Below are 25571 nucleotides of genomic sequence, written 5' to 3'. Positions count from 1 at the left end.
AATATCCCTTTGAGCAAGGTGAAGTTATTAATTACACCTTGGATGGTGTATCAATACACCCAGTCACTACAAAGATACAGGCGTCCTTCCTAACTCAGTTGCCGGAGAGGAAGGAAACTGCTCAGGGATTTCACCATGAGGCCAATGTTGACTATAAAACAGAGTTTAATGGCTGTGATAGGAGAAAACTGATGATCGATCAACAGCATTGTAGTTACTCCACAATACGAACCTAATTGACAGAGTGAAAAGGAAAACCTGTACAAAGTAAAACTGCAAATAATGCTTTCCACCAGACACTGGGAGATGAATTCACCTTTCAGCAGGACAATAACCTTTAACACAAGGCCAAATCTACACTGGAGTTGCTTACCAAGAAGACAGTGAATGTTCCTGAGAGGCCGAGTTACAGTTTTGACTTAGCGAACGAAAATATAAACGCAACAAAAATATAAATGCAACATGTAAAGTGTTGGTTTCATCTGCTAAAATAAAAATCCCAGAAATCTTCCATACGCACAAAAAGCAGGGGGTAGCTGAAGTATAACTGTGTTTTAATACAGCTCCTATGTGGGGGAGGGGGGAGAAACTCATTCTGATTGGTTGGGCCTGGCTGCTAATTCGGTGGGCCTGTGCCCTCCCAGGATGCACCCCTGCCCAGTCATGTGAAATCCATAGATTAGGACAAGGTCCTAATTAATTTATTTGAATGAACTTTTAATTTAAAAAAAATATATTTTAAAATGGTTGCATTCCCATTTTTGTTCAGTATAAAGCTGCATGAAAATCTATGGCAAAACTTTAAAATGGTTGTCTAGCAATGATCAACAACCAATTTGTCAGAGCTTGAAGAATTTAGAGAGAAAAAAAAATAATGGGCAAATGTACAATGAAGGTGTTCAATGCTCTTTAGCCGCGTTCACCTTGGCAGTTTGAACTGTCTCCAATCCTATCGATTTGCACATCAATCCTTTTTCCTGCAGCCTGAACAGCCAAAAAGCACATGTGGCTTGAATTATCAGATCCCATTTAAAACCACCTTTGCCGGTGTCAGATATAAATCTGTGACTTGTCTGATCGGTCAAATCTGATTTGATTTTATTTTAAGTGTTTGGTTTTTTTTCGACTGTTATTCAGCACAACTTGTTGCTTGCTAGCTACTCACTCCATTGACACTTTGACAGGAACACGTGGTATGTTAGCTAACTAGCTTGTTAATGGTTTACAAAGAAATTAGTGTGCGTGTGTGTGTGTGTGTCAGAAAGCTTAAGAGCTAGCTTGCGAAGTGACCGCTGTGGCTAGCCGAAAAGGACTCGTTATGACAGTTGGATCGTCTTATCCCTTTTGAGGCTTTAAAAAGTGTTCTTACGCTTTGATTTAGAACATTCAGAACTGAGACGTGTCCGTGGCAGGCATTGTTGTCACCCGTTGTTACTATGACAACTTGTCTTGTCAGTAAATGACTGCTGTCTGAACGCACACATCCGATTTGGTCACATGTAACTTGCTGTTTGGACAGTCAATAATTCAAAAACAAAACTAAATTTGTCTGCAGTGTAAACGAGGCTTTATAGACTTACCCAGAAAGACTTGCAGCTGTAATCGCTGCCAAAGGGGATTCAAACGTATTGACTCAGAGGTTTGAATACCTATGTAGCTTAGCTTTCTGCTGTGTGTTAAGTAGAGGGGTATGAATACCTTCTGAATGCACTGGCTGTATGTTAAGTAGAGGGGTTTGAATACCTTCTGAAAGCACTAGTTGTATGTTAAGTAGAGGGGTATGAATACCTTCTGAATGCACTGGCTGTATGTTAAGTAGAGGGGTATGAATACCTTCTGAATGCACTGGCTGTATGTTAAGTAGAGGGGTATGAATACCTTCTGAAAGCACTGGCTGTATGTTAAGTAGAGGGGTATGAATACCTTCTGAAAGCACTGGCTGTATGTTAAGTGTTGTGACTCAGTCTTGTGGCAGTTCCCTCACTCTGATGGTCGGATGTTGCCTCTCGGGCTATGTTGGCATTGTGCACTTTAACAGAGCCTTCTTGTGATTTGAGATGGTCTCGTTGTTATGTCAGGGTCCTGCAGCAGGCACCACTGTTCTCCCTGCCGAGCTCCAGGCAGCACACCTCCAGCCGCGCGGGCGCTGGGCAGAGCATCTCAACCCCCTGGCCATCCGCTCTGTCCTGGAGACACACAGCCTGCAGCGCCCTCTCTCACCCACCCCCCGCAGAGCAGAGGGACCAGGAGAGGAGGAGGAGGAGGAGGAGGATGAGGAGGAAGATTCATACTTCCACCCTCAGAGCCTGGACAGCCTGCTTGGAGAGGAGGAGGAGGAAGATGTGGCAGTGGTGGAGGAGGAGGAAGATGTGGTGGAGGAGGAGGAAGATGTGGTGGAGGATGACGACAACGAAGATCAGGTCTGTTTTAAAGAGATACTTCACTCAAAACTAAAAAAAAACATTTTTTTAATTTTTTTTGTTTATCTCAGACGTGGTATGTTGTAGGTTCCATATTGTTATCACTCAGTCCAGACAAAAAACACATATATTTGTAATTATTTAGGGTTCTGGGTCTCTTCAGAGGCCCGGGTTCCTGGCCCTACCGGACAGTGACGACATGTTTGGTCCAGGCCTCAGTAGCTACGTTCTTTACCCGGCTAACAGCACCACGCTGTCCACTGGAGGAGGAGAGGGGTGAGTCAGAGTGGATCTGTCTGGTTGGACATCTAGTTACTGTTTCTCTCAAAATTAGTTGGATGTGGGGACGCTTTGTGTATGAGGTTATAGTTGTTTATGTAGGGCTGCTTTGTGTGTGTGTGTATATATACGTACATACATACATACAGTGGGGCAAAAAAGTATTTAGTCAGCCACCAATTGTGCAAGTTCTCCCACTTACAAATTACAGGCCTCTGATCTTTTTATCATAGGTACACGTCAACCGTGACAGACAAAATTAGAGAAAAAAAATCCAGAAAATCACATTGTAGGATTTTTTATGAATTTATTTGCAAATTATGGTGGAAAATAAGTATTTGGTCACCTACAAATAAGCAAGATTTCTGGCTCTCACAGACCTGTAACTTCTTCTTTAAGAGGCTCCTCTGTCCTCCACTCGTTACCTGTATTAATGGCACCTGTTTGAACTTGTTATCAGTATAAAAGACACCTGTCCACAACTTCACAGTCACACTCTAAACTCCACTATGGCCAAGACCAAAGAGCTGTCAAAGGACACCAGAAACAAAATTGTAGACCTGCACCAGGCTGGGAAGACTGAATCTGCAATAGGTAAGCAGCTTGGTTTGAAGAAATCAACTGTGGGAGCAATTATTAGGAAATGGAAGACATACAAGACCACTGATAATCTCCCTCGATCTGGGGCTCCACGCAAGATCTCACCCCGTGGGGTCAAAATGATCACAAGAACGGTGAGCAAAAATCCCAGAACCACACGGGGGGACCTAGTGAATGACCTGCAGAGAGCTGGGACCAAAGTAACAAAGCCTACCATCAGTAACACACTACGCCGCCAGGGACTCAAATCCTGCAGTGCCAGACGTGTCCCCCTGCTTAAGCCAGTACATGTCCAGGCCCGTCTGAAGTTTGCTAGAGAGTATTTGGATGATCCAGAAGAAGATTGGGAGAATGTCATATGGTCAGATGAAACCAAAATATAACTTTTTGGTAAAAACTCAACTCGTCGTGTTTGGAGGACAAAGAATGCTGAGTTGCATCCAAAGAACAAGAACACCGTACCTACTGTGAAGCATGGGGGTGGAAACATCATGCTTTGGGGCTGTTTTTCTGCAAAGGGACCAGGACGACTGATCCGTGTAAAGGAAAGAATGAATAGGGCCATGTATCGTGAGATTTTTGAGTGAAAACCTCCTTCCATCAGCAAGGGCATTTAAGATGAAACATGGCTGGGTCTTTCAGCATGACAATGATCCCAAACACACCACCCGGGCAACGAAGGAGTGGCTTCGTAAGAAGCATTTCAAGGTCCTGGAGTGGCCTAGCCAGTCTCCAGATCTCAACCCCATAGAAAATCTTTGGAGGGAGTTGAAAGTCTGTGTTGCCCAGCAACAGCCCCAAAACATCACTGCTCTAGAGGAGATCTGCATGGAGGAATGGGCCAAAATACCAGCAACAGTGTGTGAAAACCTTGTGAAGACTTACAGAAAACGTTTGACCTCTGTCATTGCCAACAAAGGGTATATAACAAAGTATTGAGAAACTTTTGTTATTGACCAAATACTTATTTTCCACCATAATTTGCAAATAAATTCATTAAAAATCCTACAATGTGATTTTCTGGATTTTTCTTTCTCATTTTGTCTGTCATAGTTTAAGTGTACCTACAATGAAAATTACAGGCCTCTCTCATCTTTTTAAGTGGGAGAACTTGCACAATTGGTGGCTGACTAAATACTTTTTTGCCCCTGTGTGTGTGTGTGTGTGTGTGCGCAGTGAGTTTGGCCAGCGGCAGCAGGGCTGGGGAGGAGAGGACGAGCTGAGTCCAGACAGCGCCTGTTGTGTTGGTTCTGCAGAGAGCCAGGACCAACCCCAGGATGGTAGGACTAGTACACACGACTACTATAGTACAATTACTACCACTGCTCTACCATAATACTACTACTCTACTAACACCACTACATATACTAATATACTACTACAATACTACCACTACACTAATATACTACTACCACTACACTAATATACTACTACCACTACACTAATATACTACTACCACTACACTAATATACTACTACCACTACACTAATATACCACTACCACTACACTAATATAATACTGTTACTACCACTACACTAATATACTACTACCACTACACTAATATACCACTACCACTACACTAATATACCACTACACTAATATACCACTACCACTACACTAATATACCACTACCACTACACTAATATACCACTACACTAATATACCACTACACTAATATACCACTACACTAATATACCACTACCACTACACTAATATACCACTACCACTACACTAATATACCACTACCACTACACTAATATACTACTACCACTACACTAATATACTACTACCACTACACTAATATACTACTACCACTACACTAATATACTACTACCACTACACTAATATACCACTACCACTACAATAATATACCACTACCACTACAATAATATACCACTACCACTACACTAATATACCACTACCACTACACTAATATACCACTACCACTACACTAATATACTACTACCACTACACTAATATAATACTGTTACTATCACTACACTATTCAAATCAAAGTTTATTTGGCACGTGCGCTGAATACAACAGGTGTAGTAGACCTTACAGTGAAATGCTGAATACAACAGGTGTAGTAGACCTCACAGTGAAATGCTGAATACAACAGGTGTAGTAGACCTTACAGTGAAATGCTGAATACAACAGGTGTAGTAGACATTACAGTGAAATGCTGAATACAACAGGTGTAGTAGACCTCACAGTGAAATGCTGAATACAACAGGTGTAGTAGACCTCACAGTGAAATGGTGAATACAACAGTTGTAGTAGACCTCACAGTGAAATGCTGAATACAACAGGTGTAGTAGACCTCACAGTGAAATGCTGAATACAACAGGTGTAGTAGACCTCACAGTGAAATGGTGAATACAACAGGTGTAGTAGACCTCACAGTGAAATGCTGAATACAACAGGTGTAGTAGATCTTACAGTGAAATGGTGAATACAACAGGTGTAGTAGAGGGGGGGAGCCAACTCGGCTTCATCATTCACTGAATCAGATGGCTCATTCATCAGAAAACCCACTGATATTGCCAACCTACTTTAATGACTTCTTCATTGACGAGATAAACTTAGGCATGACATACCAGCAACAAACGCTGACACTACACATCCAAGTATATCTGACCAAATTATGAAAGACCAGAATTGTACTTTTGAATTACGTAAAGTCAGTGTGGAAGAGGTGAAAAGGGTGTTGTTGTCAACAATGACAAGCCACCGGGTCTGACAATATGAATGGATGATATTTCCACCCCTATTAGCCTCCAGATACTGACTCCCTGACTCCTCTCCTCTTGTCTCCCCCTATAGATCCTGACTCCTCTCCTCTTGTCTCCCCCTATAGATACTGACTCCCTGACTCCTCTCCTCTTGTCTCCCCCTGTAGATACTGACTCCTCTCCTCTTGTCTCCCCCTGTAGATACTGACTCCTCTCCTCTTGTCTCTCCCTGTAGATACTGACTCCTCTCCTGTCTCCCCCTGTAGATACTGACTCCTCTCCTGTCTCCCCCTGTAGATACTGACTCCTCTCCTCTTGTCTCTCCCTGTAGATACTGACTCCTCTCCTGTCTCCCCCTGTAGATACTGACTCCTCTCCCTGTAGATACTGACTCCTCTTCTCCACCTACAGATACTGACTCCTCTTCTCCCCCTACAGATACTGACTCCCTGAGCCAGGTGAGTTCTACAGGTAGTTCTGGAGTGGAGGAAGAGGAGGAAGATCCACAGACACTCCTTAGACAACACTTTGACACCATGGCCAACCACCTGAGCAACGAGGGTACGGATGATGATGATGATGATGATGATGATGGTGATGTAATGAGCCACAAGCCTCTTGTCTGGGTCAGAGTATGTGAGTCGAGCGGTCAGAAATCTCTCTCCTCGCTCACAGAGCGGCGAGCAACTGCCCCAGTTGTTCCACGTCCTTCCCCAACCTCTCCTCGCTCACAGAGCGGCGAGCAACTGCCCCAGTTGTTCCACGTCCTTCCCCAACCTCTCCTCGCTCACAGAGCGGCGCGCAACTGCCCCAGTTGTTCCATGTCCTTCCCCAACCTCTCCTCGCTCACAGAGCGGCGAGCAACTGCCCCAGTTGTTCCACGTCCTTCCCCAACCTCTCCTCGCTCACAGAGCGGCGAGCAACTGCCCCAGTTGTTCCACGTCCTTCCCCAACCTCTCCTCGCTCACAGAGCGGCGCGCAACTGCCCCAGTTGTTCCACGTCCTTCCCCAACCTCTCCTCGCTCACAGAGCGGCGAGCAACTGCCCCAGTTGTTCCACGTCCTTCCCCAACCTCTCCTCGCTCACAGAGCGGCGAGCAACTATCCCAGTTGTTCCACGTCCTTCCCCAACCTTTCCTCGCTCACAGAGCGGCGCGCAACTGCCCCAGTTGTTCCACGTCCTTCCCCAACCTCTCCTCGCTCACAGAGCGGCGCGTAACTGCCCCAGTTGTTCCACGTCCTTCCCCAACCTCTCCTCGCTCACAGAGCGGCGAGCAACTGCCCCAGTTGTTCCACGTCCTTCCCCAACCTTTCCTCGCTCACAGAGCGGCGCGCAACTGCCCCAGTTGTTCCACGTCCTTCCCCAACCTTTCCTCGCTCACAGAGCGGCGCGCAACTGCCCCAGTTGTTCCACGTCCTTCCCCAACCTCTCCTCGCTCACAGAGCGGCGAGCAACTGCCCCAGTTGTTCCACGTCCTTCCCCAACCTCTCCTCGCTCACAGAAAGTAAAAACATTTAAACTACCGCCATTCCAAATTGGCTCCATTCGTTAAAATCACCGTTTTAACCAACACCAAACTACCTGGATCTACCAAGCCATATGAATGAAAAGTATCGTAATAATCAACATGAACACTGTAACTGTAAGAAGTGGTTATATTTTAAACAGCATATAAACAACTCTGTAAATAGGTCAGGAGCCAGACAGGGAGTCTAAGAAGGAGTTCATTATTTAGCCTATATTCTTAATCTATTATTCCAAGGCTTAGAAAAAAATGCAGTGTGACGCATTTGCGAGAGCGACACACTAGGCTGGCAGGGACATTAAGCGCTCAGCATTTAAACATTTTGTTGTATTAAGTATATATTATTATACTGTATTAATTAATAAGTAGTAATAATTCATTAGTAATTAACAATATACTGTATTAATTAATAAGTAGTAATTAATAATATACTGTACTGTATTAATTATAGTTTATAAATTGAGCATAGGCTGTGATTTACTTTGAATGAAAATGAAAACTGCCTTTTTATTAGGTTCAGTCTACAGTGCCTTCTTTGAATTCACTTGTAGAAACACCAGTTTGACCGGAGTCTGTCTTCAGGCTCATGTGACGGTGTCTGGGGAGCCGGCCAGCAGGGGAGAATATCCTCTCAGCACTGACGGAGCCACTGGGGATGCGAAACACCCTTCAGCCCACTCTTGCCGGGCTGGGAGTCAGATTTTGTATTTTTTAAATTAAGTAGGCCTAAAGGTTTTTAGGCAAAATAGAGCTATCATAATGGAAAGCTGCAATATGACAGGCCTATTGGGGCCAAATCAATTATACCCTATTGTATAGATAATATACCGTTTTAAGACAGGGGCTGCCCAACCCTCTTCCTGGATCTACTGTCCTGTAGGTTTTCAGCACAACCCTCTTCCTGGAGATCTACTGTCCTGTAGGTTTTCAGCACAACCCTCTTCCTGGAGATCTACTGTCCTGTAGGTTTTCAGCACAACCCTCTTCCTGGAGATCTACTGTCCTGTAGGTTTTCAGCACAACCCTCTTCCTGGAGATCTACTGTCCTGTAGGTTTTCAGCCCAACCCTCTTCCTGGAGATCTACTGTCCTGTAGGTTTTCACTCCAACCCTCTTCCTGGAGATCTACCGTCCTGTAGGTTTTCAGTCCAACCCTCTTCCTGGAGATTTACTGTCCTGTAGGTTTTCACTCCAAGCCTCTTCCTGGAGATCTACTGTCCTGTAGGTTTTCACTCCAAGCCTCTTCCTGGAGATCTACTGTCCTGTAGGTTTTCACTCCAACCCTCTTCCTGGAGATCTACTGTCCTGTATGTTTTCAGTCCAACCCTCTTCCTGGAGATCTACTGTCCTGTAGGTTTTCAGTCCAACCCTCTTCCTGGAGATCTACTGTCCTGTAGGTTTTCAGCACAACCCTCTTCCTGGAGATCTACTGTCCTGTGGGTTTTCAGGCCAACCCTAATTTAACACACCTGATTCTACTAATTAGCTGCTCAACAAGACCTTAACTAGCTGAATCAGATATGCTAAATTAGGGTTGGACTGAAAACCTACAGGACAGTAGATCTCCAGGAAGTCACCTCGATTTAGCACCTGTGTGTTTTATCAGTTTCTTTATGAAAATATTTAGTGAACTCCTTTGACAGTAACTAAAGCAAGGGTCTATAGCAGCAGACGAGTAGACGACAAATGCATGCTGGGCCGGGCGTCCCCTGAACTCATGAAGTGAGCTATACTGGCGCTAAATTGGAGCGGGTGAGAAGGTCTTTGGGGAAACTCGCTCCGCGCTGCAGGCGAGTTGGACAGGCTCCGCTCCAGCTCACATACTCTGGTCTGGGTCTAACCCTAACCAGGCCGTCGGACAGACAGATGTGGTTGTGAGTCTAGGCTAGTGTCTCGTAAACCATTTTTTACAATTTGGTAACAGTTAGGCTGTATTGTAAGTACAGTTTGTAGCTAGCTATAACTGCTATCTGTTCTGCCCCTGTAGAGAGGTTTGAGACTGACCTGTCCAGTCTGCAGACTCCACCCATAGAGACCGAGAGCCTCTTCCTCAACCCCCGATTCAGCATCTCTACACGCTTCCTGTCTCGTTTCCAGAGCCGACTCCGGTCAGTAACGCCTTGCCTCAGTCACCACCTCACCTTATGCCGCATTCAAAACAACTGGGAACCTGGGGATCTCCAACGTCAGTGCGTTCAAGGCAACTAGGAACTCTGGGGGGGGGCAGTATACCAGCTCGGAATTCAAAGTTGGAAACTCGGGCATCTTTCTAGAGCTCTGACTTTCCGACCTGATGATCACTGACGTCATGATTACACCTTTTTTCCAAGAGTTCCCAGTTGTCTTGAAAGCACCATTTATCTCAGTCACACCCCCCCTGCCTCAGTCACACCCCCCCTGCCTCAGTCACACCTCCCCCTGCCTCAGTCACACCTCCCCCTGCCTCAGTCACACCTCCCCCTGCCTCAGTCACACTGTCCTGTAGGTTATCAGTCCAACCCTCTTCCTGGGGATCTACTGTCCTGTAGGTTTTCACTCCAAGCCTCTGCCTCAGTCACACCCCCCCTGCCTCAGTCACACCTCCCCCTGCCTCAGTCACACCCCCCCTGCCTCAGTCACACCCCCCCTGCCTCAGTCACACCTCCCCCTGCCTCAGTCACACACCCCCCTGCCTCAGTCACACACCCCCCTGCCTCAGTCACACACCCCCCTGCCTCGGTCACACACCCCCCTGCCTCGGTCACACACCCCCCTGCCTCGGTCACACACCCCCCTGCCTCGGTCACACACCCCCCTGCCTCGGTCACACCTCCCCCTGCCTCGGTCACACCTCCCCCTGCCTCGGTCACACCTCCCCCTGCCTCGGTCACACCTCCCCCTGTATTGATGCAGTGTGCGGTTAGTATTCACATACATCACTGATGTGTGTCCAGGAGCATCAAGATATACTGTATATTGATTCAATCATGCAATGTGTACTTGTTTAGTTTTTAAAACCTGTCCTAATTCTTATCCGTGGCGTGTTAGTGGTCCTGGTTCTGCCCTGCGTCCTGCTCCTCTCCCGCCCAGCATCACTGAGGAGCCCAGCAGCCACTCCTCACCTGACCCGACCCCCAGCCTCAACACTACTCAGGTACTGGCCTGTTCCTCACTTATCTTGTTCGCTGATTCTTCCGCCCAAAATGTGAGGAAGATCTGGTGGAACACGGCGTGAATATTGGCCTTCGTTAGGATACAGGGTGGCAGGAGATTTCTCCCGGAGTATTGCTCATTGGTTTAAAGGCCCAGTGCAGAATAATTCCTGTGTTTTTATATATATATTTTCACAATGAGGTTGGAATAATTCTGTGAAATTGTGATAAATGGCCTTTTTCGTGTAAGAGCTGTTTGAAAAGACAGCCTGAAATTTCTGCCCGTTTTTGGTGGGATGGAGTTTTTGGCCTGCCTGATGACATCACTAGGTGGTAAATGAGTTAGTAGACCAATAAGAGAGTTCCAAGCCAGAGTTCCAAGCCAGAGTTCCAAGCCAGAGTTCCAAGCCAGAGTTCCAAGCCAGAGTTCCAAGCCAGAGTTCCAAGCCAGAGTTCCAAGCCAGAGTTCCATGCCAGAGTTCCAAGCCTCTACTAATAACAGCTAGCTGTCTGATTTCCTCTCCCTACTCCCAGACAGTCCTAGCAAAAGTCTTTCTTCAGAAGTTGATATTTGCTAAGAAGCTATTTTTGTTTTCAATTAAAATTGTCAAAAAACAATCTTAGTAAGGTACTTGTTACCCATCAATTCTGACATTGAGATAAAAAAATATATACTGTTACATTGGACCTATAATTGTCTTAATCTACCAATCATTTCCCACAACACCTTCCCCCACGTGTCTTGTGCATCTGTTCTATCGGCCCGAAGTTTCAGCTTGAGACTCTTACTGGGAACATTTTCCCCGCAAACGCGACACACATCGACCAGACTTTTATTTTAAAAAATTGTTTTTACCCCTTTTTCTCTCCAATTTCGTGGTATCCAATTGTTTTTAGTAGCTACTATCTTGTCTCATCGCTACAACTCCCGTAGGGGCTCGGGAGAGACGAAGGTTGAAAGTCATGCGTCCTCCGATACACAACCCAACCAAGCCGCACTGCTTCTTAACACAGCGCACATCCAACCCGGAAGCCAGCGGCACCAATGTGTCGCAGGAAACACCGTGCACCTGGCCACCTTGGTTAGCGTACACTGCGCCCGGCCCGCCACAGGAGTCGCTGGTGCGCGATGAGACAAGGACACCCCTACCGACCAAGCCCTCCCTAACCCGGGCGACGCTAGGCCAATTGTGCGTCGCCCCACGGACCTCCCGGTCGCGGCCGGTTACGACAGAGCCTGGGCGCGAACCCCAGGGACTCTGATGGCACAGCTGGCGCTGCAGTACAGCGCCCTTAACCACTGCGCCACACGGGAGGCCCCTCGACCACAGATTTTAGGGGGGTAGTCTTTGTTCTTCTCGTGAAGCCATTCGTTAGTTAGCTATGTCCTTTGCTAGTTGGAAGGTAGGACCTATTGTATTCTTCTCCCTTTGAGGTTAGAGGGAATGTTTTTTTTTGCTAGCACACCACAAGTTCCTACCCAAGTCCTGCCTCCATTTGGAGCCACGCCTCACTGTCGTGTGATTCGCTGAAATTAAATGATGACATACTGAGGTCATTCACAAATAATTCCATGGTCACTCCCACTAAGACCAATTTTGAATGGTTGATTTTTACCAGACTTATAGCCACTGAGCGAGGTTAGTTCCTCACCAACACGCAGAACACAAAGATACACATCAGGGGCCAGATCCTAAGCTGAGATGCAAATCATATTTTGATGTTAATCTCCCATAAAAGTTCATGAAAGTCACTGAAGATGTTTTTTTTTGCTATCTACAGGCCAACTCCAAGCAGTTTGTCGTGAGCAGTACTACAGAATCTGTTCAAGAGGAGAACCAGACCCCTGGTGAGTACTCGTCTAGAGGTAGACTGATGTGGTGTAGGGTTTCCAGTTCGGAGGAAAATGCGGAGCCGGATTTTAAAAATTTACCGGACGTTTTTAAGAAATGTATCGGGACATGCATTAGGGTGTCGTGTTAACGCATTAGGGTGTCGTGTTAACGCATTAGGGTGTCGTGTTAACGCATTAGGGTGTCGTGTTAACGCATTAGGGTGTCAACCCACCCTGCTCAAAATCACATTTTAGATTTGTAATTCATTTTAACGGAGTAGAAATTAGCCTGTAAAGTTGTACTAAAGTTGAATGATGTTCTTATACCAACGTGACAGGTTTTTCTGAAAAGCAAAACATAGTCTGCTGCATCTTCATCCCTGCTATAAATCATAAATTACAATTTTTTAATTTTTTAATTTTTTAATTCAAATATAATATTTGCAAATGACCTGTCCTAAAGGCTATTTGTATGAACATTTTAAATAATAAATAACAAAACACAGCTATTTTCAAATTGTAATTAGGCCTAATAAATAGCATAACATGGCTGTCAACGAACATCAGGGCCGGCCATGGCTAGAAGGGATCCAACTTTTGTCAAAATAACATCAGATTTGACTTTTCATAGCAGGTTAGGAGAATTAGGTTAAAGTTAGGAAAAGGATTAGGGTTAGCTAAAACGCCTTCTAGCCATGACCGGGCCGCCCTGCTCCCCATTTCCGCTGCGGTACAGCACCAGAAATAAAATAAATTATCAAATACATTTTGGACAATCATATTCAATATGTAAATAAGCCAAATTCATTCAGACTGGTTCATTGAGAGAGCGCTTGTTTTACAGTGCTCCTGTGAAATAAGGCCCGCGTCAGGCATTCATGAAAGCACTTGTTTCCAAAGCTCATGATATTAATAAATGTTATGCTTATTGTAATTTGAACTGTCGTGACTCGTGTCGTGTGATATACAGTTGAAGTCAGAAGTTAACCTTAGCCAAATACATTTAAACTCCATTTTTCACAATTCCTGACATTTAATCCTAGTATAAATGCCCTGTTTTAGGTCAGTTATGATCACCACTTTATTTTAAGAATGTGAAATGTCAGAATAATAGTGGAGAGAATTATTTATTTCAGCTTTTATTTCTTTCATCACATTCCCGGTGGGTCAGAAGTTTACATACACTCAATTAGTGTTTGGTAGCATTGCCTTTAAATTGCTTAACTTGGGTCAAACATTTCGGGTAGCCTTCCACAAGCTTCCCACAATAAGTTGGGTGAATTTTGGCCCGTTCCTCCTGACAGTTCTGGTGTAACTGAGTCAGGTTTGTGTCTCCTTGCTCACACACAATTCTTCAGTTCTGCCCACAAATTATCTATAGGATGATGTCAGGGCTTTGTGATGGCCACTCCAATACCTTGACTTTGTTGTCCTTAAGCCATTTTGCCACAACTATGGAAGTATTCTTGGGGTCATTGTTCATTTGGAAGACCCATTTGCGACCAAGTTTTAACTTCCTGACTGATGTCCTTGAGATGTTGCTTCAATATATCCACATAATTTTCGTGCCTCATGATGCCATCTATTTTGTGAAGTGCACCAGTCCCTCCTGCAGCAAAGCACCCCCACAACATGATGCTGCCACCCCCGTGCTTCACGGTTGGGATGGTGTTCTTCAGCTTGCAAGCCTCCCCCTTTTTTTCGTCCAAACCTAACGATGGTCATTATGGCCAAACAGTTCTATTTTTGTTTCATCAGACCAATGTCAATTAGCCTATCAGAAGCTTCTAAAGCCATGACGTCACTGAATAATCTCAACTGAAGTCACCAATTGCTCATGACACACAATATTACTCTATCAATCCATTCCAAATTGTTGATACTATACATGACACAGGCAAGGAATATGTTGATCTGGCCTAGGGCAGCAGCAGAACTACTAGGACTGGGCCCGACGAACACAATCATTGGCCTCTAATTTACTTGACTGTGGCGGTGGTCTGCTCAAAGTGAGCCACTGCTATTGGGAAGTTAAAACTGTCCAACTCCTTGGAGCAGCTCGATGCACATCAGCCTCGCTACTTTGTCCTCAAGAAGGAGGGATCTTGAGGCTGTCTTTACTAGTTTGGAGAACGAGTTTCCTCTCGGCTGGCACACTGGAACTGGGGATAATCACTGTTATTTTATTTTTCTCCAGGACAATTTGGCCGGCAACAAGTTTATGTATCGGCTTTAAATGTTTTGAAACGACCAAAAGCCAGAATTTACTGGCTAAGAGAAACCCTGGTGTGGTGGATGCTGTAGTGAGTGTGGGTATAAACCTGTCATCTCATGTTGGTTGCTAGAAGAATCATCCAGAACCATCCAGTGGGGTTAAGGTCTGATGTGGGCTTGTCTGTCTGCTAGCTGGTTGATGGTCTGTTTGCTGGCTGGTTGATGGTCTGTCTGCTAGCTGGTTGATGGTCTGTCTGCTGGTTGATGGTCTGTCTGTCTGCTGGCTGGTTGATGGTCTGTCTGTCTGCTGGCTGGTTGATGGTCTGTCTGCTGGTTGATGGTCTGTCTGTCGGTCTGCTAGCTGGTTGATGGTCTGTCTGCTGGTCTGTCTGTCTGTCTGCTGGTTGATGGTCTGTCTGTCTGCTGGCTGGTTGATGGTCTGTCTGTCTGCTGGCTGGTTGATGGTCTGTCTGCTGGTCTGTCTGCTGGTCTGTCTGCTGGTCTGTCTGCTGGTCTGTCTGTCTGTCTGCTGGTTGATGGTCTGTCTGTCTGTCTGTCTGCTGGTTGATGGTCTGTCTGTCGGTCTGCTAGCTGGTTGATGGTCTGTCTGCTGGTCTGTCTGTCTGTCTGCTGGTTGATGGTCTGTCTGTCTGCTGGCTGGTTGATCTGTCTGCTGGTCTGTCTGTCTGCTGGCTGGTTGATGGTCTGTCTGCTGGTCTGTCTGTCTGTCTGCTGGTTGATGGTCTGTCTGTCTGCTGGTTGATGGTCTGTCTGTCTGCTGGTTGATGGTCTGTCTGTCTGTCTGTCTGCTGGTTGATGGTCTGTCTGTCTGCTGGTTGATGGTCTGTCTGTCTGTCTGCCCGCTGGTTGACTGTTGCTGTAACAATCCAGTGAGGGGTGCGGAGTGTCATCCAACGTCTTTAAAGAGGCGCTCCTCTTCGGTCCAGCAGACTCCCCAACCCCGCCATCCCCTACGCAGCCGCAAAACCATAGCTGTTCTACACTGGAGAGACACTCTGGGAGGTGTGTGTGTGGTTGATCCACAACAGCATTGATTGTAACTCACCTTGTGTTATGGGATAGCTAGACTTGGTTCTCTGTATCCTTGTCTCCATCTCTCGCTGGGGTTCCACTGGTGCTGGCAGCCTGCTCTGATGTATAAATCAACACGGGGTGATAATCTGGTTTCTAGGATGCAATGTGAGACTTTGTTACAATAAACCAGCATTTCTCCCATCCTGGTCCTGAGGACCCAACGATGTGTACTACGTCCCCTAGGATCAGGATGGGAGAAACAGTGGAGTAAATAACCCTGAATGTCATTGACCTGCTGTCTTTCTGTTCCGACCTGTCAGATGTGCCCGATAAAACCCTGAGGTCTCAGTCTAGTGGTCCATCATCATCATCCAGCTCCACCCTCAAACCCTCCCAGCCCGGCCTGGACAAGGAGCCCCTGACCCGGCTGCCTCGCCAGCGTTACATGGGCACCACCACCAGCTCCAGAGCCAAGAGGTCCCAGGGTGAGGGCCTGAACATCTCCCCGACTGAGGAGCACCCTGCTGGGGGGAAGATCATGGAGGCGAGAGCCTCATCCCCCCAGGACCTCCAGAACATTACAGATCCGGAGTGCAAGGAGAATCTGCCGCCCCCTGTAGTCCAGCCCCCTGTAGTCCAGCCCCCTGTAGTCCCGCCACCTGTAGTCCAGCCCCCTGTATCCCACACCACCACCCCTTCCTCAGTGGAGCCTCCTGCTCCTGCCAGCCAGCCTCCCTCCGTCCCTCCTTCTCCTGCGGGGAACCACAGAGCCAGAGCAGCTCTCCACCTGGACCTGGCTGTGCCCTCTGACCCCCCCACCCCAACCTTCCCTCTGGCCTCCCACAAGTCCCAGAGGAGGTTTGGAGACTCGACCCGTCCGACCCGCCACGCCTTGGTCACCCCAACTGAGATGCGTTCTCTTGGGAAGGAGGCGAAGAGGTGCCTCCGTAACATGGAGGACAGCTTGGGGCCATGGGGAGGATTACCAGGGCTCCGCAGCAGCCCAGCCCCCACCACGTCTCCGGCCTCCACCACGTCTCCGGCCCCCCATCTGTGCCCAACCATCCCTCAGGCCCAGCTCACTGAGAACCCCTCCCATCTGCCCCAGCTGCAGCAGGCTAGCGACAGTCCTGTGTCTGGTTCTGCCTGTTCCTTCCCTCTCCACGGTGACTCTGGTCTCCACGGTGACTCTGTAGAGGAAACCCTGAACCTTCAGATGTGTCACCAGGTGGCCAACGAGTTGAGGCACACCATGAGAAGAGCCGTCACATTCTACAACAAGGTCAGATTACAAACGTATTAAAAATTATATTCACTAGCTTTTCAAAGATTCACGTGTTATCAAGTTTTAACGAGCCTGGCCCAACATTTCATCTGAGCCTTTATTCTTTCAAAGGGATACTGCTGATTTTGAGATATTTCAGTCATTTCTCTACTTACCCGGAGAGTCCGAACTCATGGATAGCATTTTTTTTTATCTCTGCGTGCAGTTTGGAGATGGAAGTTAGCATGTCGTTAGCTTAGCGCAAATGCAGTTTGGAGATTGAAGTTAGCATGTCGTTAGCTTAGCGCAAATGCAGTTTGGAGATGGAAGTTAGCATGTCGTTAGCTTAGCGCAAATGCAGTTTGGAGATTGAAGTTAGCATGTCGTTAGCTTAGCGCAAATGCAGTTTGGAGATTGAAGTTAGCATGTCGTTAGCTTAGCGCAAATGCAGTTTGGAGATGGAAGTTAGCATGTCGTTAGCTTAGCGCAAATGCAGTTTGGAGATTGAAGTTAGCATGTCGTTAGCTTAGCGCAAATGCAGTTTGGAGAGTAGCATGTCGTTAGCTTAGCGCAAATGCTTTTAGTATCCCGGTACAGTAGCCAGCTCCTCTCAAAAGCAGGGGCATAAACTGTCTAACTACTCAAACTGGGTGGTTGGTCATTTATAGTCTTACAAAGCTATACATAGTAATTGATATTTTATAAATTTTTTGTTCATCTCACTGATAATCATAAGATAGCAGATTCTATCCGCTTCCTCATTCTTTGCCCGTTCCCGTTCCGTCACATAGAGTTCGCAACATATCTGTCCCATTATGGCGTCAGAGAACACGGACACCACCATTGAGACCGATACAACGTTGTCTGTCTCTCTCTCTGTTCTCTCACAGGTCTGCTGTATGACAGACAGCCCAGAGCAGCAGGGCCAGATGTCGGCCATTTTAAAAGAGGCCTTTTGTGTGGCTCAGACGGAGCTGGCCTCTGTGTTTCCTTCGGGTCCGACGTCAGCAGCAGGTCACAGCGCCCCCTGTCCCCTGGAGGACTCTCCAGGTCGCCAGCTGAGAGACGACCGGACCGTGGCTCTATTGGAGAAATACTCTGAGATGCTGCTGTTCATTGCTGAGAAGAAGATGGACAGTAGCTAGTTGATGGGTTTGACTAGATGGGATGCCCCGCTAATATCAGAAGTTACTTTTCGTAGCAGGTTAGGGGAATTAAGTTAAGGTTAGGAAAAGTTATCCCTGGACGCGACTCGAATATGCACGTTTTAACAGACATGACCCTAGCTGATAAGACGTCCTTATGTGAAGCAAATATTAACTAACCAGATGTGAGCAATTAGATGCTTTCACTTCTCACCAGACTGTTTCAGTAGCATCCTGTCTCTTCTCACCAGACTGTTTCAGTAGCATCCTGTCCCTTCTCACCAGACTGTTTTCAATAGCATCCTGTCTCTTCTCACCAGACTGTTTCAGTAGCATCCTGTCCCTTCTAACCAGACTATTTTCAATAGCATCCTGTCTCTTCTCACCAGACTGTTTTCAATAGCGTCCTGTCCCTTCTAACCAGACTGTCTTCAATAGCATCCTGTCTCTTCTAACCAGACCGTCTTCAATAGCATCCTGTCTCTTCTCACCAGACTGTTTTCAATAGCATCCTGTCCCTTTTAACCAACAGCACCTTTTTAAAACCTGACCGGACGACTGTCTCTGTATATTAGAATGTTTATTTAGATTCGTTTTAAACCCCATACTTTCAGTGAAATGTTTAGCACCTCATTAGAGACTGACTGAAATAAGGCACTGGTAAATACATGCTTCACAATCTAGTTTAAAGTCTCCAAATTGTTTAAAATCTTTTAGCTTTGTCTTATTTTCCTATTTATCTTAATTAATGGATGTTTTATTTCACGTTTTCTTTCTTTTTGCTTATTACTTTAATTGAAAGCTCTTGTTTTGTTGTCTGTCTTTTTTTTGTGTGTTTTGGTAGCTGTTGTTATTCTTCGATTCATTTAGCTCTCACAAAAGCATCTCAAAGTAGAAGTGCTGATCTAGGATCAGTTTATCATTTTAGATGCATTGTGGGTTTTATTTTTTTATTTTTATGAATACGATCACATTAGACAGATCCTAGATCAGCACTCCTTCTCTTGGATGCTTTGTGGCTACGAGCCCAGGTCCTTAACCCCATTCTGTATCTAACCTTGTAGCCATGGTAACGCGTTATTTTAAAACATGATCTATTTGAGCGTCAAAGCAGTCAACGAGGAGTCATTCAGCCACAACCAAAGTGACCTGCTTTAATCAGTGTTTACATTTGAATCTCTTATTATTATGGTCTGTTTCTTTTTGACCTGACCAGGTATTTGTGTACCAGGTTATGTTTTGCTAGTTGATACTGAGTTCTCTCTATCCAAGCAGTCAAGTCGAAGTTCAGTATTAGTGTGGTTTCCGCTTGCTTCCTATTGAGGTTGGAGCCAACAGACACTAGTGTTAAGGGCTCTATTATGTTAAAGCCTGTGGAATCAGATGGGTAGAATAGTCTCACCGTCACCTGCAGTGTTTTGTACAGTTCCCCTGTGGTGTTCCACCTGTGTATGTAAATTATTTGTAATTTTACCTTTCTGCTTTTGCATTCATACAAAATGTATATTTTATTAAGAATGTGTAATAAAGTTTTTTTACATATTGCTTTGTGTGTTCTCCATACAACAACCAGACTAGCTTTAATGTGGAACCCACGGGGGGGGGGGGGGGGACTGACTAGGAACAGATGAAGGTCTGGAGAATGTCTGGCAGAGGAACGCTCCCAACGTCTGCAGAGGAGGGCCCTGGAGAACATCTGTGGAGACCAAATTTAAAGAAGGAATTAGGGTGCCATCTTTGAAGAGAACTGCTGAACACCGGACCTACTGGAGGCAGTCTTGGCCAATTGCTCATTCTCTTGATTCAGTCATGCACTTTTCTGTTGGTCCATATGTATAAATTATTTTAGAGTAGTGCCGCGTTGAGGTGGAATCTCCGAATGTTCCGACTTGAACTGGTTGACTGCAGCATGTAAATAACTACAACCAGTTAGCAAGTCGGAAGTTTCCGAGTGGCAGGTGAACGTGGCATAGATAGTGGGGAGTTTGACAGTGGTCACACAAACAGATTTTAATTGGCATTGTACTTCAGCACGGGCGTGTCCTGCCCCAACATGTTTTCAATGACGATAATGACGATTCCAGTCTGACTCAGGAAAATAATGGTAAGTAGCATCTGATTGGATAGGAAACTTGTTGTTCGCCGGACCGCCTGGCACTTCCATGTTGACAGCCGAGCCAGTCTCGGTAGAGATTTTATTGAAATGGAAAGTTAATAAATGTTTCTCTGATATACAATAGACTAAACTATTTGGCAATGCCGTTTAGTAACAGCCTAAATTGCTGTAGGACTAGTCTATCATGGCGGCGCTAGGAGCGGAACGTGGCGAGGCGTCTAAAGTCGAAGAAAAGATAAACACCCAGAAGACGGCCGACTCATGGAAACGTCATATCATCCGCCAACTCAAACATCGGGATAAGTATCAGAAGGCGATGTTTCAAGATGTCATACTGGCATGTATGTACAAGTTCTTTGCTGAAGGTCTTGTGTAAAAAATATATATATATATATATATATATATATTATAGTTTTCTTTCAGATGGCCTAAAAAAAACTTAATTAAGCATGATTCATTTTCCGATTCAAGGAAGTTCTAGAGATACTGCCATGCTGCAACAATAGATAGCTCGGTTTGAATTCAATTGGAGACAGATTTTCAAGCGAATACTATAGAATCCCATTTTTTTTTTTAAGTGTGAATTTTGCCACCAGTGTTGACACCAAATTAACTTTTTTTTGCGGATAAAATCAGTGCGTGATGACGTAGGGCACACACAATGTAGGCCTACCTTTTTGCTTACGTTTTCATGTACCTATTAAAAATTTAAAATTCAATGTTTCCATCGCATTTTCAACTGTACGTTATAGTTTTGTCACAAACTGTTGCGTTAAATAGCAAGTGTGCCGACTCTGGTCTTGGTTCGTGGTCTCCAGCCCAACCGCTCACAGATACAGTGCTGGTAGGCTAGTCTACATTATGACATTATTATGGATAAAAGTCAAATGGCTGTCAAGCATCGTGTCACCAGGATATGACCCTCTATTTATTGGAAAGGAGCATCAAGATCACAGTGCACATTCACCATCCTGTGAAGTTCATCTATGAATTTAACATATCCTATTAAACTGCATGGTTTCCTGATTTGTAGTGGGACGACCACACACCATATCATATCATGTGACTCTAAATTTACTTCTGTTTGATGGGTTATTATATCAATATTTGCCCATAAGGACGTTGCCATCGCAATTTCGTGCATTATTAAGTTTACCCACACAAAAATATCCCACCATTTCGAACTAACAAATAATCTATCAGCAGTTGTGAAACTGTACCATCAAAGCTGTCATGTTTTTTTTTTTTAATACGGGAAGACTTTACTTGCATAAAGACTGTGGATGGAAACGTGGTTTAATGTAACAAAAATGAATGTAGCCAGGTTTCCATCCAATTGGCAACAGGTTTTCATGCGAATATTATTAAATCTGCAAAAAAACAATATTTGCAATTTCTCACCAGAGATGTTTCCATCAAATTGACTTGTTGGTGGTAAACGTGTGATGATGTAGTGCACAGGGGGGAAAAAATCCCATTTATTGAATAAAAAACAAACAAATTAACTGCGTTTCCATCACATTTTCAACTCTACTGAAGGTTGTCACGCCCCCCCCCCCCAAAAAAAAAAATGTGTGTTATATAGCGAGTGTGCCGACTCTAGTATTGAGCTACAGCCAACAGCTGGCACATACAGTACAGTAGTCAACATGATGAGATTATTATGGACAAAAGAGCAAGTTATTTGTATTTGTCAAACTGCAGCCAGGCATAGATGATGTGTGGCCGTCTCTGTAATTATGAATTTGTTCTTATGGCCTCCCGAGTGGTGCAGTGGTCTAAGGCGCGTCATCGCAGTGCTATCTGCGCCACTAGACATCCTGGTTCGAGTCCTGTCTTTGTCGCAGCTGGCCCGTGACCGGATTTGGGCCATCGCGCTCTAGTGACTCCTGTGGCGGGCCGGGCGCATGCACGCTGGTCGGCCAGTTATTTCTGCAGACACACTGTTTCTTCCGACACATTGGTGTGGTTGGCTTCTGGGTTAAGCGGGCAGTGCAGCTTGGTTGGGTCGTGTTACGGGAGGATGGACGGCTCTCGACCTTCGCTTCTCCCAAGTCCGTACGGGAGTTGCAGCAACAAGACTGTGACTACCAATTGGATACCACCAAAAAGGGGTAAACCCCCCCCCCCAAAATTATTTTGTTTGTTAAAAAAAAAAGGATGGCTACTTTGAAGAATCTCATATAAAATATATTTTGATTTGTTTAACAATTTTTTGGTTACTACTATATGCGATATTTCATAGGTTTGATGTCTTCACTATTTTTCTACAATGTAGAAAATAGTAAAAATAAAGAAAAACCCTTGAATGAGTAGGTGTGTAAAAACTTTTTACTGGTACTCTATATAAATGTGATATTTCAGTGTTTTTTTTATATATATGTAACAGTATAGCTTCCGTTCCTCTCCTCGCCCCAACCTGGGCTTGAACCAGGGACCCTCCGCACACATCAATAACTGACACCCACGAAGCATCGTTACCCATCGCTCCACAAAAGCCGCGGCCCTTGCAGAGCAAGGGGGAACCACTACTTCAAGGTCTCAGAGCGAGTGACGTCACCGATTGAAACGCTACTAGCGCGCACCACCGCTAACTAGCTAGCCATTTCACATCAGTTACATATACATTTGCAAAAAATGTCTAAAAACCTTTTTTTGCTTTGTCATTATGGGGTATTGTGTGTAGATTGATGAGGGGTAAAACTATTTAATCCATTTTAGAACAAGGCTGTAACGTAACAAAATGTGGAAAACGTCCAGGGGTCTGAATACTTTCCGAATGCACCGTATATTGATGTTCTGTGTTCTGTAATGGTGTTCTGTGTTCTGTAATGGTGTTCTGTGTTCTGTAATGGTGTTCTGTGTTCTATAATGGTGTTCTGTGTTCTGTAATGGTGTTCTGTGTTCTATAATGGTGTTCTGTTTTCTATATTGGTGATGTCATCCTACAGATATTAATCTGCTGGAGAGGTCCAATCAGAGAGCCCTCATCACGAAAGGCATCCTGGGATCTGGTTCAAGGTCATTATTACACTAGAAGAATGATGTTGTCAATGTGCTTACTTCTCAATGGACGTATTTAGCTTGTTTTGATGTGTAAGGCCAGGAGTTTCCTACCCCGGAAGAACTCTGCCCTATTGATGTGTGTGATAGAAACCTGTATGGAATGTGAGAGATAGTTTGTCCTGTTTGTTAAGTGTCTGTGTGTTTTGTATTTGTTTGTATTAGGGATCCCCATTAGTTCCTGCCAAAGCAGCAGCTACTCTTCCTGGGGTTTATTATGGATCCCCATTAGTTCCTGCCAAAGCAGCACCTACTCTTCCTGGGGTTTATTATGGATCCCCATTAGTTCCTGCCAAAGCAGCAGCTACTCTTCCTGGGGTTTATTATGGATCCCCATTAGTTCCTGCCAAAGCAGCAGCTACTCTTCCTGGGGTTTATTATGGATCCCCATTAGTTCCTGTCAAGGCAGCAGCTACTCTTCCTGGGGTTTATTATGGATCCCCATTAGTTCCTGCCAAGGCAGCAGCTACTCTTCCTGGGGTTTATTATGGATCCCCATTAGTTCCTGCCAAGGCAGCAGCTACTCTTCCTGGGGTTTATTATGGATCCCCATTAGTTCCTGCCAAGGCAGCAGCTACTCTTCCTGGGGTTTATTATGGATCCCTATTAGTTCCTGCCAAAGCAGCACCTACTCTTCCTGGGGTTTATTATGGATCCCCATTAGTTCCTGCCAAGGCAGCAGCTACTCTTCCTGGGGTTTATTATGGATCCCCATTAGTTCCTGCCAAGTCGGCAGCTACTCGTCCTGGGGTTTATTATGGATCCCCATTAGTTCCTGTCAAAGCAGCACCTACTCTTCCTGGGGTTTATTATGGATCCCCATTAGTTCCTGCCAAAGCAGCACCTACTCTTCCTGGGGTTTATTATGGATCCCCATTAGTTCCTGTCAAAGCAGCACCTACTCTTCCTGGGGTTTATTATGGATCCCCATTAGTTCCTGCCAAAGCAGCACCTACTCTTCCTGGGGTTTATTATGGATCCCCATTAGTTCCTGCCAAAGCAGCACCTACTCTTCCTGGGGTTTATTATGGATCCCCATTAGTTCCTGCCAAAGCAGCACCTACTCTTCCTGGGGTTTATTATGGATCCCCATTAGTTCCTGTCAAGGCAGCAGCTACTCTTCCTGGGGTTTATTATGGATCCCCATTAGTTCCTGTCAAGGCAGCAGCTACTCTTCCTGGGGTTTATTATGGATCCCCATTAGTTCCTGCCAAGGCAGCAGCTACTCTTCCTGGGGTTTATTATGGATCCCCATTAGTTCCTGCCAAGGCAGCAGCTACTCTTCCTGGGGTCCAAAGCACTTACATAACTCATAAAACAAAAGATAAAACAGTACATCATATACCATTATTACACCACTACATATCTACAATACAATACAATGTATATCTACAATACAACATGTATAACACCACCATACAACAATATTACAATGTGTGTGTGTGTGTGTGCGTGTGTGTGTGTGTGTGTGTGTGTGTGTGTCTCTTCACAGTCCACACTGTTACATGAGGTGTATTTTTACCTGTTTTTTAAATCTGATTCTACTTCTGCATCAGTTACCTGATGTGGAATAGAGTTCCATGTAGTCACGGCTCTATGTAGTACTGTGGAATAGAGTTCCATGTTGTCACGGCTCTATGTAGTACTGTGGAATAGAATTCCATGTAGTCATGGCTCTATGTAGTACTGTGGAATAGAGTTCCATGTAGTCATGGCTCTATGTAGGACTGTGGAATAGAGTTCCATGTAGTCATGGCTCTATGTAGTACTGTGGAATAGAGTTCCATGTAGTCATGGCTCTATGTAGTACTGTGGAATAGAATTCCATGTAGTCATGGCTCTATGTAGTACTGTGGAATAGAGTTCCATGTAGTCATGGCTCTATGTAGTACTGTGGAATAGAGTTCCATGTAGTCATGGCTCTATGTAGGACTGTGGAATAGAGTTCCATGTAGTCATGGCTCTATGTAGTACTGTGGAATAGAGTTCCATGTAGTCATGGCTCTAAGTAGTACTGTGCGCCTCCCATAGTCTGTTCTGGACCTGGGGACTGTGAAGAGACCTCTGGTGGCATGTCTTGTGGGGTATGTATGGGTGGACGAGCTGTGTCAACACTTCTTACAAAAAACAAGTAGTGATGAAGTCAATCTCTCCTCCACTTTGAGCCAGGAGAGATTGACGTGCATATTATTAATGTTAGGGCTCCGTGTA

The 25571-nt window shown here is 45.3% G+C and overlaps 2 protein-coding genes across 3 annotated transcripts in view; both read left to right on the top strand.

The window, feature by feature from the left end:
* LOC139382688 (WD repeat domain 62) overlaps window positions 1–19726 on the top strand; it is a 61052-nt gene extending 41326 nt beyond the window's left edge. Inside the window, exons 22-30 of the mRNA XM_071126780.1 lie at window positions 2079–2420; window positions 2566–2696; window positions 4476–4579; window positions 6473–6595; window positions 9546–9666; window positions 10586–10691; window positions 12472–12538; window positions 16093–17054; window positions 17927–19726. Of these exons, the coding sequence (XP_070982881.1) occupies window positions 2079–2420; window positions 2566–2696; window positions 4476–4579; window positions 6473–6595; window positions 9546–9666; window positions 10586–10691; window positions 12472–12538; window positions 16093–17054; window positions 17927–18181 (2211 nt within the window). The 3' untranslated portion in view covers window positions 18182–19726. The remainder of the gene's footprint in view (window positions 1–2078; window positions 2421–2565; window positions 2697–4475; window positions 4580–6472; window positions 6596–9545; window positions 9667–10585; window positions 10692–12471; window positions 12539–16092; window positions 17055–17926) is intronic.
* A 573-nt stretch (window positions 19727–20299) lies between these two features.
* Window positions 20300–25571, top strand: part of LOC139383018 (protein Atg16l2) — a 62403-nt gene continuing 57131 nt past the window's right edge. Inside the window, exons 1-2 of one of the 2 annotated variants that reach the window (XM_071127311.1) lie at window positions 20300–20638; window positions 23249–23318. In XM_071127311.1, coding sequence (XP_070983412.1) covers window positions 20482–20638; window positions 23249–23318 — 227 coding nt within the window. In that variant the 5' untranslated portion in view covers window positions 20300–20481. The remainder of the gene's footprint in view (window positions 20639–23248; window positions 23319–25571) is intronic. The other variant, XM_071127312.1, reaches the window with a different exon arrangement.

The sequence above is a fragment of the Oncorhynchus clarkii genome, chromosome 24, assembly GCF_045791955.1.
Source record: "Oncorhynchus clarkii lewisi isolate Uvic-CL-2024 chromosome 24, UVic_Ocla_1.0, whole genome shotgun sequence".
Lineage (NCBI taxonomy): Eukaryota > Metazoa > Chordata > Actinopteri > Salmoniformes > Salmonidae > Oncorhynchus > Oncorhynchus clarkii.
This window is presented reverse-complemented; position numbering and strand designations above follow the sequence as displayed.